Source organism: Staurois parvus, unplaced genomic scaffold (genome assembly GCF_062004578.1).
Source record: "Staurois parvus isolate SC_StPar_1 unplaced genomic scaffold, SC_StPar_1.0 ptg000829l, whole genome shotgun sequence".
Lineage (NCBI taxonomy): Eukaryota > Metazoa > Chordata > Amphibia > Anura > Ranidae > Staurois > Staurois parvus.
Window position 1 is genome coordinate 827,618 of NW_028318625.1, and position 18,158 is coordinate 845,775.

An 18,158-nucleotide genomic window follows, 5' to 3' on the forward strand; every position below is an offset into this window, starting at 1 on the left:
AATGAACGCCATTTTTGAAACACTGACTCACGGCCTCACTAAGTTCACTAATGTCTCGTTTGAAAGTCTGGCATGACCTCTGTTGTGGTCAACGCCAACCTGCACCCTCATGTTTGACAGTAGCGATTATAGCTACTCATGTTCCTTGCGTTATCCGCAAGATTTTTTTACCCCTTCCTACCTATCCAATCCCCGGAACCACCAGCTTGTCTGATCCTCTTCACAACCAAACACATGATGGAACATATCCTCTGCAATTTTTTTTCGGTAGTCACTATCTCACTATTTTAAAAAAAACAACTAACATATTCTACCAAACAGTCCACCAACACTACAAATGATTAACCTTACATCTCTGAATGTCTGAGGCTTGAACTCTCCCTTTAAGAGATCTATGCTTTACAAAGAGACCCACAAACTCCATGCTGATGTCCTATTCCTACAGGAAACTCCCAAAGCTAAATATGCACGGCTTCTCCCACATCTACATGGCTAATAACCAAAAGAAAAAAAATGGTGTCATCACAGCCATTAAGGACTCTATACAATTTCAGTTCATTTCTGAGGTGGCGGACCCTCAAGGTCGCTTTCATATCCTAATCGGTAAAATCAATAATATCCCATACACTCTGGTCAATATATACGGCCCTAACCACCAACAGATGAAATTCTACAAAAAACTCTACTCTACAGTCTCTCCTATATCACAGGGTAGGCTTATTATTGGAGGGGACTTCAACATCATTGGAGACACACTTCTGGAATCATCTTCTACCAAAAGAACTCCCAACTTGAGCTTCAACAACTTTCTACACACACACGACCTATATGATATCTGGCGTTGCCAACACGGATCGGAAAGAGTCTACACGTATTTTTCCCCAGCTCACCTATCATACTCCAGAATAGACTATCTTATTACGGATAAATGGACTCTTCAACATATAACGTCATCTAATATCGGCAATATAACCTGGTCGGACCATGCGCCAGTCAATATAACCATAGACGACATTCATCATTCTTCAATCCCCCGAATATGGAGATTGAACTCTACGATCTTGAAACAGCCTGAAAACCAGAAATACTTATTAGATGCACATAAGGTATTTTTTGAATGTAATGATACCCCTGATATTTCCATTTCCACATTATGGCCTACTTATAAAGCATATATGAGAGGTATTCTTATCCAACTTAACGCATGCATAAATAAGACCCGAGCTAAACAAATCGACCAATTACTAACATCCATAAAACTTAAGGAAGATGCAAATAAGAAAAACCCTACCCCCTCCATATCTACATCTCTTTCCGCTGATAGAAACAAACTCTGTATACTCCTACTACACAAATATGACTTAAACTTACAGAAAACAAAAACACAATTCTATTCCCTGGCTAATAAAGCAAACTCACTCCTAATCAAAACGATTAAACAAAAACGCCTTAAAGCTAAAATTACCTCTATCCGACACCCTACTACACACGAATGTATTACGAACCCTCAGGATATAGCGGAGGCCTTTGCTGACTACTACAAGACACTATACAATACTGTAGATGACCCAAATACATCTCAACCAACACCCACACTCATACAAAAATTCCTAAACAACATACACCTTCCTCACCTTACATCCTCACAACTTGAATCCATATCTTCTCCTATAACGCCAGTGGAAATAGAAAAAACCATTCGATCGTTGCCTCTCAACAAATCCCCAGGTACTGATGGCTTCACTAATGAATTTTATAAAACATTCGCCCCACACTTAACTCCCTATCTCTCCACGCTCTATAACCATGTGGCTGAAGCAGGCACCTTTCCGAAAGAAATGCTAATGTCTATAATCACCACAATCCCAAAGCCAGGCAAAGACTCCCAATTAACCCATAACTATAGACCGATTTCACTGCTAAACACAGACATCAAACTTTACGCCAGAATAATAGCTCAAAGACTATTACCTTCTCTTCCCCTATTAATCCATCCGGACCAAGTAGGATTCACCCCCGGTCGCCAGGCACCAGATGCTACCAGAAGACTGTTATCTCTCCTCCACAAACTTGACTCTACCAAACAACCCTCTATATTCCTTTCCCTTGATGCAGAAAAAGCATTCGATCGTATACACTGGCAATTTATGAAGCTAACACTACAAAAATTTGGAATTAACGGCTGGATGCTCTCCGCAATCCTTTCGCTCTATTCCCATCCGTCGGCCAGAGTATTGACCGACGGTACTTTATCCAAACCCTTTCACATATCTAATGGCACGAGACAAGGTTGCCCCTTGTCCCCCATAATATTTACATTACTCATTGAACCTTTAGCGGCGCGTCTCAGAGCTGACCCTTTCTTCAGAGGGATCACCCACTTGGACAGAGAACATAAAATTAGCCTTTTTGCAGATGATATCATATTAATGATCACAAACCCACAAAAATCTCTCCACGCAATACGAACCCATCTTCAGTCATACTCGGAAGTCTCATATTATAAACTTAATGAAGCCAAATCCTCGATTTTAAATCTCCATGTACCTACCAAAATCCAGCAATCATTAAGTAAACAATTTCCCTTTATATGGGAACAACACAGCATACCCTACCTGGGAATTAACCTCACTTCCTCGTTAGAGAAACTATATGGGGCTAATCATAAACTTCTCCTCGATTCTATCCCGCTGGAACTTAACAATTTACGCACGTCTACACTATCCAAACTCGGGAGAATAGCGACCCTGAAAATGTGTATACTCCCCAAAATTCGATATATATTCCGCACACTTCCTATACCAATCCCAAACAGCTTCTTTACTAAGCTACAAACAATTTTTGCCAAATTCCTCTGGAACTCAAAACGCCCAAGATATACAACTAATCTCCTAATACGCCCAGTATCCGGAGGGGGAGCAGGTCTTCCACACCTCAAATCATATTACACTGCAACCCTCTTAGACCAAGTTTATTTCTGGTGGCACCCAACCCAAGAAAAGATACGGTCTACTATGGAAACGATTCCACAGCATTTGAGCTCACCTAGAGATATCCTATTTACTCCACGTACGCAGCTAACCAACAATATATTTCTTCCTCCCTGCATTCAAGCTACTATACAGGCGTGGTACGATCTCATAAACTACTCCTCGACAGACACCATATCGCTACCCACCCCAATTACCACCCTACACCTTATAATACCTTTCTTGAATCTAACACATTGGCACCGACATGGCATTACACACTTACAACAGCTGTATACAAGAAATACCATTGATTCCTTCTCCACTCTACAAAGTAATTTTCATCTCCCCGACTCAGAACACTTTACATATTTAAGAATTGCACATGCCTTGCAGGACACATCGACTCAAATTCTGATTAACATCCCTAACACGGCATATAATTTCCTAAACAAACCACAATATTCGCGAAAAGGGATCTCTACTTTTTACACACTCAGTATCAACTCGCAATTTTCTCCACTAACGACTTCCCTTACCAATTGGGAGAAAATCTTAGCTCAACGAATCCCACTCCATTCATGGGAGAAAACCTTTAATATTACCTATAAAGCCTCTCGATGTAGCACCCACTAGGAATCTTTCTTAAAAATACTACACCAATGGTACCTGACTCCAGTAAAACTCTCCATGTACTACCCTCTACATTCCTCTCTTTGTTGGAGGCAATGCGGAGACATGGGATCAACTCTCCATATACTGTGGTCATGCAAATCCATTAGATCGTACTGGAACAATGTTTTTCATTTCATTTCAACATTAACTGAAGCTCCAATCGTTCCAAACCACGCCCTCGCTATTCTCCATATTGATATTGATCAGTTCCCTAAAGAGACCCGCACGATCATCGTTCACATATTAGCTGCGGCAAAACTTAATATCACTAGAATGTGGAACTCCACTAAATCCCCTTCCCTCACCTCACTCATATCAGATTTAAACATCCAATGTGATATGGAGAGGAGATCATCTCTAAATACCTCTACCTACCATAAGTTTAGATTTCAATGGGCTAGATGGCTACAGAGCCCGAACTGTTCTGTAATATGCTAATTACTTATACTAATGAAAATGTTTCCTATAACACCCAAGCGATATGCTGGTTCCGACTCCCTCCCCTCTCCCTCACCTGCCCCCCCCCTCCCATACCCCATATCCCCTCCTTTCCTACTATGTGCCCTACTATATGTTCTTGTTTGCTATTATGCCTGTCTACTCTTATAACCTACTTTTTGTTTGCAGCTCTTAAAATATTAGTCTGTTTGTTTTGAATGTAATACTGGAAACCATTGCCCCGGCCTAATGGTGGGGTATTTATCCTGCTTGTTAATTTGTCATGTGGATTGAACCGTAAACCTATACTATGTAAAACCGTGAAATGTTTAATAAAAAAGATTTGAACATAAATTGGAAGTTCATTTAGGTTTATTTAATATTGTCCCTTCCATAATACTGTCAGTAATCTTTGCTTTTGAGTATCTAACTCAACATAAAAATATGGCAGGAGCATTTAAACTTCTTTCATATCCTACATAATGGATAGACCTATTTAATGTTTTTTATAGACACTTTGATTCTTTTTTTACATAGACTGAATGTAAACAACCTTCCAAAAAAGACCCAAAGACAAAAAAAAATTGGGCAGATTCACACTCTATCCAATAATTGCAAAATAAAGGAGTCTTATAATCGATTTACCGATTTCATTATCAACTTAATTAAATGTTATATTTATTATTTATATAACCCACGCAATGGTGCTGTCATAAGTTAATTTTTGATATCTACAATTAATAATAGTGCCTATGATTTTGAACTGAGAAACCGTATTTTAAGTATTTAATCTTCATTAAAATAAACTCAATTGAATGTTTTCCGTTGCTGCTGTTCATCCCTGTATAGTTGCTACAAATTAGTTTGATCTGTATCTGTATGCAAAACTGTTTCAGTGCAATTAGGGTTGTGGGAGTCATTGCTTACCTGGCCTGATTCAGATCTTGCCACAGCATTTTATTGTGATTGAAGTCAGGAGTTTGACTTGGCTATTATAAAACATATCTCAGAAATGTCTGTTTGTTTTTCTACCAATGTTATGTTGCATAATCCATCTTCTGTTTTGAATGTTTCAAACTTTTATTCAATAAAAAGTAAAACAAGAACCTTTATGACAAGACATAGAACATAAAACCAGAAAATCACAGGCTCTGTAGGTTAAGTACATACACATCCTTACAAAGAAGAGGCTAATTGTTTAAACCTTTTTAAAGAAAAGAAAAAAGATTTAAAAAAGAAAGAAAATAAAGCAAAAAACCTGGGTGCCCTAAAACATGTTTTTGTTTCATATATAAAGCTCCAATACATCTGGAGCATAGAACATAACCACCCAATTTGGTTAAAGGAGCCCACTTGTGTACATGCCCAACCTTTTTTGAAAGATGTGTTCAAATTTGCTGTGTATGCAGTAGTACCCTGTACTAGTGTCACAATAATTTAAAGGTAGATTCTTACAGCTACATGATGAACACAAGTTAGAGCTATCACCTTTTTGGCCATCTGTAAGTTGGATGTCCTTTCTCATTTCCATTCAGTGAATAACCCAGCAAGTATGTGTAGGATAAGGACTATAGTATTCTATATTATGCAGATACAATTTTTGTGATCAATGGAGTAAAAAGACTGCTATCTTTGCAAGGGAAAATGCTTGAGAGCCTAATGAATGAGGAGAACCTGCACTAACCTCCATCATCAAAATGTGAAAGCAAAAATGCTGTTTTTCATATTTTACTTCGGTATTCTTTGAAAAATGAAACTTCATCATATTCACTAACTTCTGGTACAAATTCCCTTGCAATGCCTGTAATGGATTCAGCCTCTTAAAAGAGTGAAAAGGCTTCATAATGAAATAAAACATTTTTTTACCTGTTTTTATTTCCAAAAATCTATTGGATCTACACCCCATTTGGGACATATTTCCTCCAAGGAAATTGAGTGATTTCCCTTAAGTAGATGGTATAATCTTAGAGAGTCCTCAATGGTCCATTTTATAAATGCTCTAGGGTCCCAGCTGGGAGGGAACAAAGGGGAATTTATTATAGATATCAATGGAGAGTTATATTTTCATTTACAGTATATTTACTACTTATACTAACGCAAACCTGGAAAACTTGTTGTGTAAGAGGCATAATCAGATTCTGAAGTTGTCTGCTATGCTTTGGAGCGCACATGTCTAAATGTAGGCCAAGCATAAATTCAAGTTGAACCCATTTTTTCTATAGCATAAAAATACCAGTATAATTCTCTATAATGTTGGGGAAGCCCAGGCCTCATTCACATTTGATTCTATATAACAGTTGTATATTTAAATGTGATTTTATGTTCTGCTAAACAAATGCAAAGAAAGCTGTGGTAAATAAGGATATGGGGAGAGGGATCGGGAGCATTTTCATACAAAATAATATACTTGAAAGTATACTCATCTTAATGGTATTAATACGGTCCAACCAAGTAAAATTAGGGTGGTCCATTTATTAAAAAGGTTCTAAAGGCTTGCATTTAATTTCCTTTTATGGATTCTATGCATGAAGGTAAAATAATTTCTGTATCCAGCTCCCACCCCAAACCCCCCTTATAAGTATGAACCCTATCACAATCCAATGCTGTGCATGAGAACAGTGACTGCCTCTGCTCTGCCCCTCCTCACAGGGCAGATCCATAGCAGTGGGAGCCATTGGCTCCCATAGCTGTAAATCAAACTCTGTGATGAGGAAGTGGGGGGCAGGGACATGCCCTTGTCTGTCTATGGACACAGGCAGCAGGGCTCAGGAGTAAGCCCACACAAATGCCCCCATAGGAAGTGGCTTCCTATGGGGCATTGGATGAAAAAGAGTAGCCAGGAGCACTGGCGGGGGACCCGTGAAGAGGAGGATCGTGGCTGCTCTGTGCAGGTAAGTATAACATGTTTGTTATTTTTGTAAAAAAAATTACCTTTAGAAACAATTTAAGATATCTAGCAAAGTTTGTAGAACAGAGGTATATGATTCTAATGAAATACAGTATATCTGATACATTAGCTGTTACGTAAATACCCAAATAGTTAAGAGCAAAAAGTTTCCACATAAATAAAAAGGGATCTGTTAATGTTTCACCTCATCAGGTTGAAGGTTAATGTTTAGTATTTTGGACTTGCTTATTTTAAAGTTGGAAAGATTTCCAATCCAGGCATTAGTACAGCTGAAGAGACCACTGGATGTTGAATAAGCAAAGCACATCAGCTGTATATGCCGCTAATTTGTATTCATTTGCTCCTATTGTCAGCCCCTTTATATTAGAATTTAGTCAATAATGTGGAGCAAAGGTTCTAAGAGCAGGCCAAACAAAACTGGAAAGACTGGGAAACCCTGTTGTGTGCCATTCCCCAGCCCCAAAAAATCTGATGAATGGCCATTGATAGCAACCTGAACTAATGGCACAGAATATAAAGATTTTACCCATGACAGTAAGTTTTTGTGATGAACTTTAAAAAGAAACAGCTTGTCTACCCTATCAAGTTTTTCGGTGTCGGTAGACAAGAGGAGCATTGGAAGTTTAAAAAAATCTGGAGGCTGATTGGTTTCTATACAGAACAGCTCCAGCTTTTGCATCATGCAGTTTTTAGTAAATAATCCTCATAATGAATTAAATAGGCTGCACTTAACTCCTTCCCGATAGCCGTATGCATATATGCGGCCTCTCGGTGGGTGGGCCTTAATGCCGAAAGGCTGCTTATATGCGCACCTAAAGATAAACAGAGCTGTGCCAAGAGTGCACCCTGCACTCTCCTGGGACAGTTACCGGAGGCTCTTCTTGCAATTGGGAGCTTTCCGATCATGTGACTGCTGTGACAGCCAATCACAGCGGTCACATGATCAGAAACCCCGCCCAATCTCCCAGCATCTGAAGTCCCTTAAAGGGTCGTGAGGCACCGATGCCAAGGGGTTAAGGCATTATCTCTAATTTTGTGGCCCCTGCACAAAACCAGACTGGGTGATGGGATGAATCCATTTGTGCAAAAGTGGCTTAAGTTTATTTGATAATATTTTGGTGAAAAGTTTTGCATCTATATTAACAATGATATACAGTAGGTCTACAACTAGGACATGAGGCAGGGACTTTGTTTTCTTTATGGATAATTGGTATATGAGTCTTTAATGTCTCTGATAACATATTTACACACTGTGATAGAGCATTTGCCTATCTAAAAAATGAGGCAGCAGTCAATTAAAAAATAGCTTATAGTACAAGATAGAAAGGCAGCAGGTCCTGGACATTTCCCCCTAGGAGTCACTTCTACAGCTTGTTTCTATTCATTTTCCTATATTTTCCATTTCCTATATATTCCTATCATTTGTTGCTTAGTTTAAAGGAGTTTTGTTTTGCCAAGGTATTTAATGTGTCTTTTCTAAAATTTGTATTTAATTCAAGAATATTGTACATTTAATTGCTCTACCTTTTGCAATTAAGTTGCCACAGATATAGGCTTCATGAATCTCCCATTGAATAGGTGGGGGGGGGAGTGATGACATCAGTAGGATTGTATAGGAAAAGTTTTTTTAGATTATCTCAGAGATTTGCTCTTAAGGACTGGCCAAATAACACTCCACCAGTTATATGATTTCTTATATTAGGTTTGCAATCTGAGGAACGATTTTATCAGACTATTCTATTCTAGTATGTGTAGAATGGATTTGAGAACAGAATGTTTTATCTTTTTCATTTGGATTATTTAGTCTCCAGACATCCATAAGTTATGCCACATGGAGAAATTGTTTAGAAAGTTAAGGCTTTGAATACAAGATCTGAGCATTGGTTGCAGATGGCTGTTTCTCAGATCTGCAAGGCTGGCACCTAGGTTTCTATCCTCAATTTCTCTATGTTCTATCAAGGGCTTAAGGCGATTGTAGTTGTTTTAGTGTACTTTCAACGGGTGTGGTTGGGTACGGTCTTTAGTGCCCTTTCTTATGGCTCTGGCATTCAGGTTTTTGGAGATGGTTTTCCAAGTTGGTCCCCTTGACGGAGGGGATGTACCTCAGGTGCTTGTTCTGTGGATTGGGTGCTGGTGCTGATGGGAAGGGTATCGCAGATCATGCTCATTTGGTTTTTCTACCAGGTGGACATTTGGCCTATAAGAAGCCTTGGACAAGCTATTTGAGCTGTGCAGGCAGTTAAAAGCTTTGCTGCTGTCATTGCAACAAGAGCCTGTGGGTGTTTGTTTGCCTATCCACAGTGGAATTGCTTTGACTAGCCTTAGGGTAAGTACTCACTCAATACATCCAGATTGAAGATCGCATACTTGCAAACAACAGTCTTTTAGGTAGCCAGAACAGCTATACCTAGTTCCCTAGAAACCAACAAGGGTAGAAGGTGCCAGAGCACAATCACCTTGTGGTGCCTAAAGTTAATTCAAAGAGCCCACTGTATGACTGGGTTGCAGCCACCAGAAGTATCTGTTGCATATTCGATTAGCAGCAATGGAACAACGTAGGCACCTTACGCAGGGATACTGGATGTTAGATACTGGATACTAACATTTATAGATAATATTTCCAGGGGCAGTTGATCCAGGGAATATCAGATTGCCTCCTGGGGGTTTAAGAAGATTTTTATTCCCACTACTGGAACAAATTGGATCATGCGTTATTGGGGTTTCTTGCCTTCCTCTGGATCAATTGTGGGTACAGAATTGTGTGTATGGAGGTTTATTAATTGTTTGTTTTTTGGGGTATTTTTTCTGTTGGTTGAACTAAGTCAGGGGTGTCAAACTCTGTTTCATTGTGGGCTGCATCAGCATTATGGTTACTCTCAAAGGTTGTATCTGTAAGACTAGATGTTCAGAACCCAGAGAAATTAGAGGAGGGCTGAAGTCAGATGCTGAATGCTATGACCAGGAGAGGTGAAAATGAGGGGGTGTTGTGGCCACACATAGAGGTGCAGGTTCTGTAGGAGGAGTTCTGTCCTTCTTTCTACTGCTGACTGCTAAGATGGTGGAGGGGGCAGAGACAAGCCTCTCTGCAGCAGCATAGAGAAGTGCAGGATCTGGCAGTGTTGTTCTGTCCTCCTCTCTGCTGAGACAAGGTTGGGGCAAAGCCAAGGAGGGTGCTGCAGGAGAGGTGTGAAATAGCCTGGTGGACCGTATTTGGCTTGTGGGCCTTATGTTTTACACATGTGAACTAGATGGACTTGTGTCTTTTTTTTTCAACCTGACCAACTATATAACTATGTATTGGTGTGTTGCATATACTGTATTCCACACAACAAATATTTAATAGCATAAAACATGAAGTCTATTAGTAAATCTGGTATAATTCCAGTTTTTAAAATTATACATTTGAGACTCAAATCAACAGCACTAGCTACATAGTTACATAGTTAGTCTGGCTGAAACAATACAAAAGTCCATCCAGTTCAACCATTAAAAAAAAAGTTGTAATCCTACACCCACAGTTGATCCAGAGAAAGGCAAAAAACCCCTAGCAAAGCATGATCCAATTTGCTCCTGCAGGGAAACAAATTCCTTCCTGATCCCCCGAGAGGCAATCGGATATTCCCTGGATCAACTTTACCTTTAAATGTTAGTAACCAGTTATATTCTGTGTATCTAAGAGAGAATCCAGGTCTTTTTTAAAGCAATCCACTGAGCTGGCCAGAACCAACCCTTGAGGGAGTCTATTCCACACTCACTGTGAAGAAACCTTTCCGTGTTTGGAGATTATGATGTCTGTTTATGACACAGAGAATAGCTGCGATTCAGAGGATCGCAGCTATTCTCTGGTCATTCACAGTTTATGACACTCAGGAGATCAGCGGAGAACTATTCAGCTCTTCACTGGAGATTTGTGTTCTCCCTCCAGATTCTCCAGCCCAGAGCTGGAGAATCGAAGGGACCGCAAACTAAGCAGCGATAATTTACCTCTGCTTAGTAAACTGATCTTTTACTGTAATCTCGCGAGATTATAGTAAAATCAGCCGTTTTCCACCATTTGTAGACTGTTCTCCAGCGTTTTGAGACCGTTCTCCCTTCGTTCAGAGAACTGCTTCATAAAAGGCATTAACAGGAGAACTGTGTTCTCCGAGAATGCCAGAGAACTGAGCAGCGATCAATTATCGCTGGTTCATAAACAGACACCTAATTTTTTTTTCCTCCAGATGTAAAGAGTGCCCCCTTGTCCTCTGTGATGACCTCAGGGTGAACAGCTCTACACGAGTTAACTATATGAACCACTGATGTATTTATACATGTTGATCATATCCCCCCTTAATCTCCTCTTCTCAAGAGAGAATAAATTCAGTTCCTCTAATCTTTCCTCATAGCTGAGCTCCTCCATGCCTCTTATCAGTTTGGTTGCCCTTTTCCGTACTTTCTCCAGTTCCCCAATCTTCTTTTTGTGAATTGGTACCCAAAACTGAACTGCATATTCCAGATGAGGTCTTACTAATGATTTGTACAGGGATAAAATTATATCTCTCTCTCCCTGGAGTCTATACCTCTTTTAATACAAGAGAGGATTTTGCTCACTTTAGACACCGCAGATCCTTCTCAACCATTGATTCCCCCAGTTGTACTCCCCCTAGTATGTATGATGCATGCATATTCTTAGTCCCCAAGTGCATAACCTTACATTTATCAACATTAAACCTCATTTGCCACATAGCTGCCCAATTAAACAGTGCATTGAGGTCAGCATGTAAGTTGAAGACATCCTGTAAGGACATTATTCCACTGCACAGCTTGGTGTCATCTGCAAAGACTGAAATGGGATTTTTGATCCCAGACCCTATATCATTTATAATTACATTAAAAAGTAAGAGTCCCAACACTGAAACTGGGGGTACACCATTGACAACCCTAGACCATTCAGAGTATGAATCATTAACCACTACTCTCTGAATATGATCTTTTAGCCAATTTTCTATCCATTTACATACAGATTTTTCTAAGCCCTAGCATAATGGAATAAACAGGTTGCCTACAGGTTGTTTAGCTAGACAGTGGCTGACCCAGGCTGGGAGTGGGTTAAAGTTTTTCCTGGGCTTTTGGATCTAACCTTCCCACCTGTAATATAAATAAGGGGAAGACTGTGTTCTGAGAGCCCTCGGCTAGCACAGGAGAAGAAGGATGTTATCGGTGCAGAGGAAGACTGCTGCGCCTTGCAGTCCATCCGAGGTACCAAGAGTCCGGATATCAATCAGCTTCTGGAGATTGCCAAACATGGACTATTACCTTTTTGAGGTATGCCTGGGCAGCCTAGTAGAGCTAGTTAGGGGACTTTCAGGAACAATGTTAATTTTCAACTGTATCGCCAAAATGTTTTGATAAAAGTTGCATCAACTGTTCTAAGCCTGGTCTGAAGTTATTCAAAGGGGTGCATGATGCTCCTTGGCATATGAAAGAATTTGAGCCAGTAAAGCACACATGGGGTATGAAGCAAGGCCACTACAAGAAAGCTAAACTCAGCAGTACAAGTGGACAAGTGCAGTTGCTATGCGTAAGCAAATAATAGTGTAAAGTGTACAGCAGCCTGTCATGAAGCATGGTACCCAGCAGGGTGGAGGGTCCTCCGGTAGTGAAGGGTTTGGTGGTCAAGCTAATCCCCAGTGGTTTGTTTCCCAGAGCAACTGAGGCTGAATCTGTGTTACAGATACCCGCAGCTTAGCCATGAGGTATGGGAAAGTGAAGGAGGTAAGTGAAAGCATGTATGAAGTCTGCGCTAGTACTCAGTGGGACCCCATTTGATCACTGGGAGTGAGGTGGCAGAGGCTCAGCGGTGTTCCTCCTAAATGCGACATGTTACACGAGGGTGTGCAGTGACATGGAACACAAGGCTTCACAGAGGAACTCTGTGTGATGTATGTCACATCACTACACACAGTGCATAGTCCAGCTCTAAGTTGGGGAACCGCCATAAAGTTTGACTGTCACATGAAAGCTGTCTCCACTTGGTCCCGGGCATTGGTGAACGTGTGCACAGTGAAAGATAAACCCACAAGGGCGAGTGGCTCCTCCCACATACTGTTTGTGCTGTGTATATAGAATTAATTTCAGTCTATCCTTAGTCTAGAACAATAAAGCTTTAATATAATGTTTATTAAAATATTAATAATAAAACCCAAACCTCTCAATAGAGCCCTAATGTGTTGGGCCCCGAATAGCAAGACACCTAATGAAAGTGTGCATAAAAAAGGAAACCCTCTATGGCAAGTTTAGCACCTTGTTTTGTTAAGAACATTTGGCTTTTAGTACTTAACCCTTATTCTATCAAAAGCAGTTATTTTTGTTATTAACAGGAACAATAAAGTCACACCTACATTAATTGGTACCCTGAAATGAATTGACATCTTTTAAGATTTTATTGCGCTGGAGGGTAACGCATTCTTTTCCCCTTTATTTTTTTCATTGAGTTATTCAAGAAGAAATTTATTTTAGAATCTATGATATATCTGCATAACTCAAGTTAATTTTGTTGTGAATTTACAGACAGGCCTACTTATCGCATGCTATCAAGGCTATGTGGATATAGTGACCGCATTATCTCAGTGCCCTTACATTGATATCAACTGGCAAGACAATGAAGGGAATACAGCTCTCATAACAGCAGCACAAGCAGGTAGGTAATGCTTCTTCATGAATAATATATTCACTGCTTTTAGAAACAGTTAATACTTCATATGAAAATGAACCATGAGCTTGAAACTCTGTTCATCATGTTTCTCATCAATTAAAATATTTTAACAGAAACATTAGAGAGTCTGTAACATTAAAGCAATTATTGGCTAATTCAAATGAAAGCTTGTGACAAATGTTTTTTCTTCATGTACAACAATGAATCTGTGACTTACATATGGTAAACCGAGCTTGGGAGATCTGCAGGAAAAAGCACTCTAGACTTGGGCTGCAAGTTTCATTGTTATGCTGTTAAAGTGTTACTAAACCCAGGATCCTGCATTCACTATACCCGGTCTCCCACAGTACACAGAACATGGACATGCAATTATTTTAGTAAATATAAACTACTAACTACCTTTTCTCATCAGAAGTTAGAGCAGTCTTGTGACTTCTATCTGTGTCCAGCCCACCACTAGCTAAAGCTTGTAGGAGGAGTTTTCTTTCTGCTCTAGGAGGATGGAAATCCCCTGATCTGTCTGGAAAGTGCTGATTGGCTCTGTGCTGATCACATGCACTCTCCCAAGAAAAAAAAACCTCTCTAGCAATGTACACCAAAGTGAGCATGTGCATGCCTACGTTTCAGTTTGTAGATAAGAGGTGGTCACTTGAAAAAGGGGAGGAACAGAGAAAAAAGGATCAAACAGTCTTTTTTACACAATGCAGATAATTAACCCCTTAGGTTCCACAGTGAGTTTAACAAGCATGCTTTACTGCATATACAGACTGATTGTACTGTTGTGAAATAGTAACATTTTTAAGCATAGTTATATTTACAAGGGTTTATGCGTTTTCTATTCTGTTATGGACTGCTTACTTAGGAGGTGTATATATATGTATGTATATATATATATATATATATATATATATATACACACAAACATACTGTATATATGTGTATGTATATACTGTGTATATATATATATATATATTATTGCCAAAAGTATTGGGACGCCTGCCTTTGTACGCACATGAACGTTAACCTCCCTGGCGGTATGATTATGTCAGGAATTTTGTACCAAAAGCGGTACCATTTTTTTGCATGAAATATGTATTTTTTGTTATTGCAGGCCTGTAATTTAGGAATAACTCCCTGAAATCTGTCCGAAAAAGAGTCTAGTAAACATTCCGGATATGATAAAACTTGAAACATGAAATCATAAATTATAATTTAATAAATACTCATAAAAAATAATATAATAATAAATTTAATTCAATAATATAATCAAACCAAAAACACTGAAATTTGAAATATAGCGCCAAGTTCGCACATCACTGAGCAAAGTCACAAAATCGTTTTCAGTGTCTGATGACGAATTTCCCCCACGAATCATTATCACTCAATTCTGCAAGTGGTTCTGATTTACTATCGCTGTTCTCTAGCCGGTCTAAAACCGCTTTTGACCTAAAGGGACGCTTTTTGGATGCCATGGACTTTTCTAAGTTTCCAGGCAGAAAGAACAGTCAAAATGCAGGCAGGGCACTGGACAAAGCAGTAGGGACAAAATGTATGTGAAATGCTTTGATACAGGAATGTTTTGCTATGAAATAATCGTTTTAAAAAAAATTAAATTATTTTTACATTTTCAAATTTGCCGCTGGTTCCGGCGCCCGTACGTCCCGACGTCACAGGGACCAGAACACGGAAGCCAGATGCCGGCATCGGCCGGAGGAGATGGCCGGGGACGCTGCAGGGGACGCATCGCGGGAGCAAAGGACAAGGTAAGCGCTGTAGGGAATCCCTGTGCAACGCCGCATGGTAAGCCCGAGTGTAGCTCGGGGTTACCGCTTTTGGTACTGAAACTTTACCCCGAGCTACACTCGGGAATACCGCCAGGGAGGTTAATGACATCCCAGTCTTAGTCCGTAGTGTTCAATATTGAGTTGGCCCTCCCTTTGCAGCTAGAACAGCTTCAACTCTTCTGGAAAGGCTGTCCACAAGGTTTAGGAGCGTGTCTATGGGAATGTTTTACCATTCTTCTAGAAGCGCATTTGTGAGGTCAAGCATTGATGTCAGACGAGAAGGCCTGGCTCGCATTCACCACTCTAACTCATCCCAAAGGTGTTATATTGGGTTGAGGTCGAGACTCTGTGAAAGCCAGTCAAATTCCTCCACCCAAAACCTGCTCATCCATGTCTTTATGAACCTTGCTTTGTGCACTGGTGAGCGGTCATGTTGGAGCAGGAAGGGGCCATCCTCAAACTGTTCCCACAAAGTTGGGAGCATGAAATTGTCCAAAATGTCTTGGTATGCTGACACCTTAAGAGTTCCCTTCACTGGAACTGAAGGGCCAAGCCCAAACCCCATGAAAAACAACCCCGCATCATAATCCCACACTTTACACTTGGCACAATGTAGTCGGGCAAGTACCGTTCTCCTGGCAACCGCCAAACCCAGACACGACCATCGGATTACCAGACAGAGGAGCGTGATTCATCACTTTAGAGAACACAAGCACTGCTCTAGAGTCCAGTGGTGGCGTGCTTTACACCATTGCATCCGATGCTTTGCATTGCATTTTGTGATGTAAGGCTTGGATGCAGCTGCTCGGCCATGGAAACCCATTCCATGAAGCTCTCTATGCACTGTTGTTGTGCGTACCACACGACACAAGACACAAAGTTTGGAGGACTTTAGCTATTGACTCTGAAGACAGTTGGCGACTTCTGTGCAATGTGAGCTTCAGCATGCGCTGACCCCACCCTGTCGTTTAAGTAGCCTACATTTTCGTGGCTGAGTTTCTGCTGTTCCCAGGTGCTTTCACTTTGTTATAATACCACTTGTTGACCATGGAATATTTAGTAGCAAGCAAATTTCACAGATGGACTTATTGCACAGGTGGCAACCTATCACAGTACTACGCTTGAATTGCTCCTGAGAGCAACCCATTCTTTCAAAAATGTTTGTAGGAGCAGTCTGCATGCCTAGGTGCTTGATATTATACACCATCACCATATATATTTATACATACACAGTGGCAAGAAAAAGTATGTGAACTCCTTGGAATTAACTGGTTTTCTGCAGTAATTTGCCATAAAATGTTGTGATCTGATCCTCGTCCAAGTCACAACAATAGACAAACACAATGTGCTTATGCTGATAACACACAAACAATTCTAATTTCTAGTGTCCTTATTGAACACACCTATTAAACATTCACTGCTGATGGAAAAAAGTAAGTGAATCCTTGGAGGTAAGTGCTCAGGAGCACAGCTAGGAGGAATTTAGGCTGAAGCTGGGTCTTTAGCCATCTATATAGTGGCTAGTTTCCAGTGTGCAATGTTTCTACCTTCCATTTTCCAATTTGTTTCTGCTAGCTTGGATGAGCTTGTTTGACCTTCTGCACCTGATTTGTGCTATGGACTGCGGGGGGGATTTTATAGCATGAGTGTCCCTCCAAGTTCTTTGTATATGTTTTTCCCAGTAGTGTTGTGGTTTGCCAAGGTGCTCTTTGTCTTCAAGCCTTTAGCTGTTACTTGCATGCTCTTGCTTATCTTATTGGGGATTCTGCGTTGGGCCTTGAGAGTCACCTTGACTGGGTGCCCACTTCTCAGAAGAGTAGCCAAAGTACTAAACTGTCTCAATTTATTGACAGTTTGTCTAATTGGTGACTGATGGATGCCTAAACACTTTGAGATTGCTTTGTATCCCTTTCCATGCCTTATGCAGATCAACTACTGTTGATTGTATGTATTCATAAAGCTCCTCTTTGTGAGGCAGCTGATGCTTCCTATGAAGAGCAATCTTAAAATGTTTGAGTGTCTTTATCAACGTAGCTGTAAACCACACCTCCAAACTCATTTCATTCATTGAACTACAGTCTCCAAATAGCTTTTGTTGACTTAATTAGTCTATCAGTTCACTTACTTTTTTTCTCCAGCACTGTGAATGTTTAATGAGTGTGTTCAATAAAGACACAAGAAATTAGAATTATTTGTGTGTTATCAGCTCAAGCACATTGGGGGTGATTTACTAAAACTGGAGAATGCAAAATCTGGTGAGGCTCTGCATAGTAACCAATCAGCTTCCAGGTTTTTTGTGAAAGCTTAACCCCTTGCCTACCGGGCACTTTTACCCCCTTCCTGCCCAGACCAATTTTCAGCTTTCACTGCTCTCATACTTTGAATGGCAATTGTGTGATCATGCAACACTGTACCCAAACAAAATTTTTAGCATTTTGTGAGACAAATAGAGCTTTCTTTTGCTGGTATTTAATCACCACTGGAGGTTTTATTTTTTGCTGAACAAACAAAAAAAGACCAACATTTTTGAAAAAAAAAGTTTCTTAGTTTCTGTTATAAAATTTTGTAAATAAGTAATTTTTCTCCTTCACTGATGGGCACTGATAGGCTGCACTGAGGAGTCACTGATGGGCTCTGATAGGCTGCACTGATAGGCAGCACTGTTAGGCAGCACTGATGGACACTGTTAG

At 40.2% G+C, this 18,158-nt stretch overlaps 1 protein-coding gene across 1 annotated transcript in view; it reads left to right on the plus strand.

Annotated features, from left to right (window-relative positions):
• ANKRD33B (ankyrin repeat domain 33B) overlaps positions 1-18,158 on the plus strand; it is a 148,933-nt gene that overhangs the window by 84,729 nt on the left and 46,046 nt on the right. Inside the window, exon 2 of the mRNA XM_089655245.1 lies at positions 13,540-13,669. Within this exon, the coding sequence (XP_089511371.1) occupies positions 13,540-13,669 (130 nt within the window). The remainder of the gene's footprint in view (positions 1-13,539; positions 13,670-18,158) is intronic.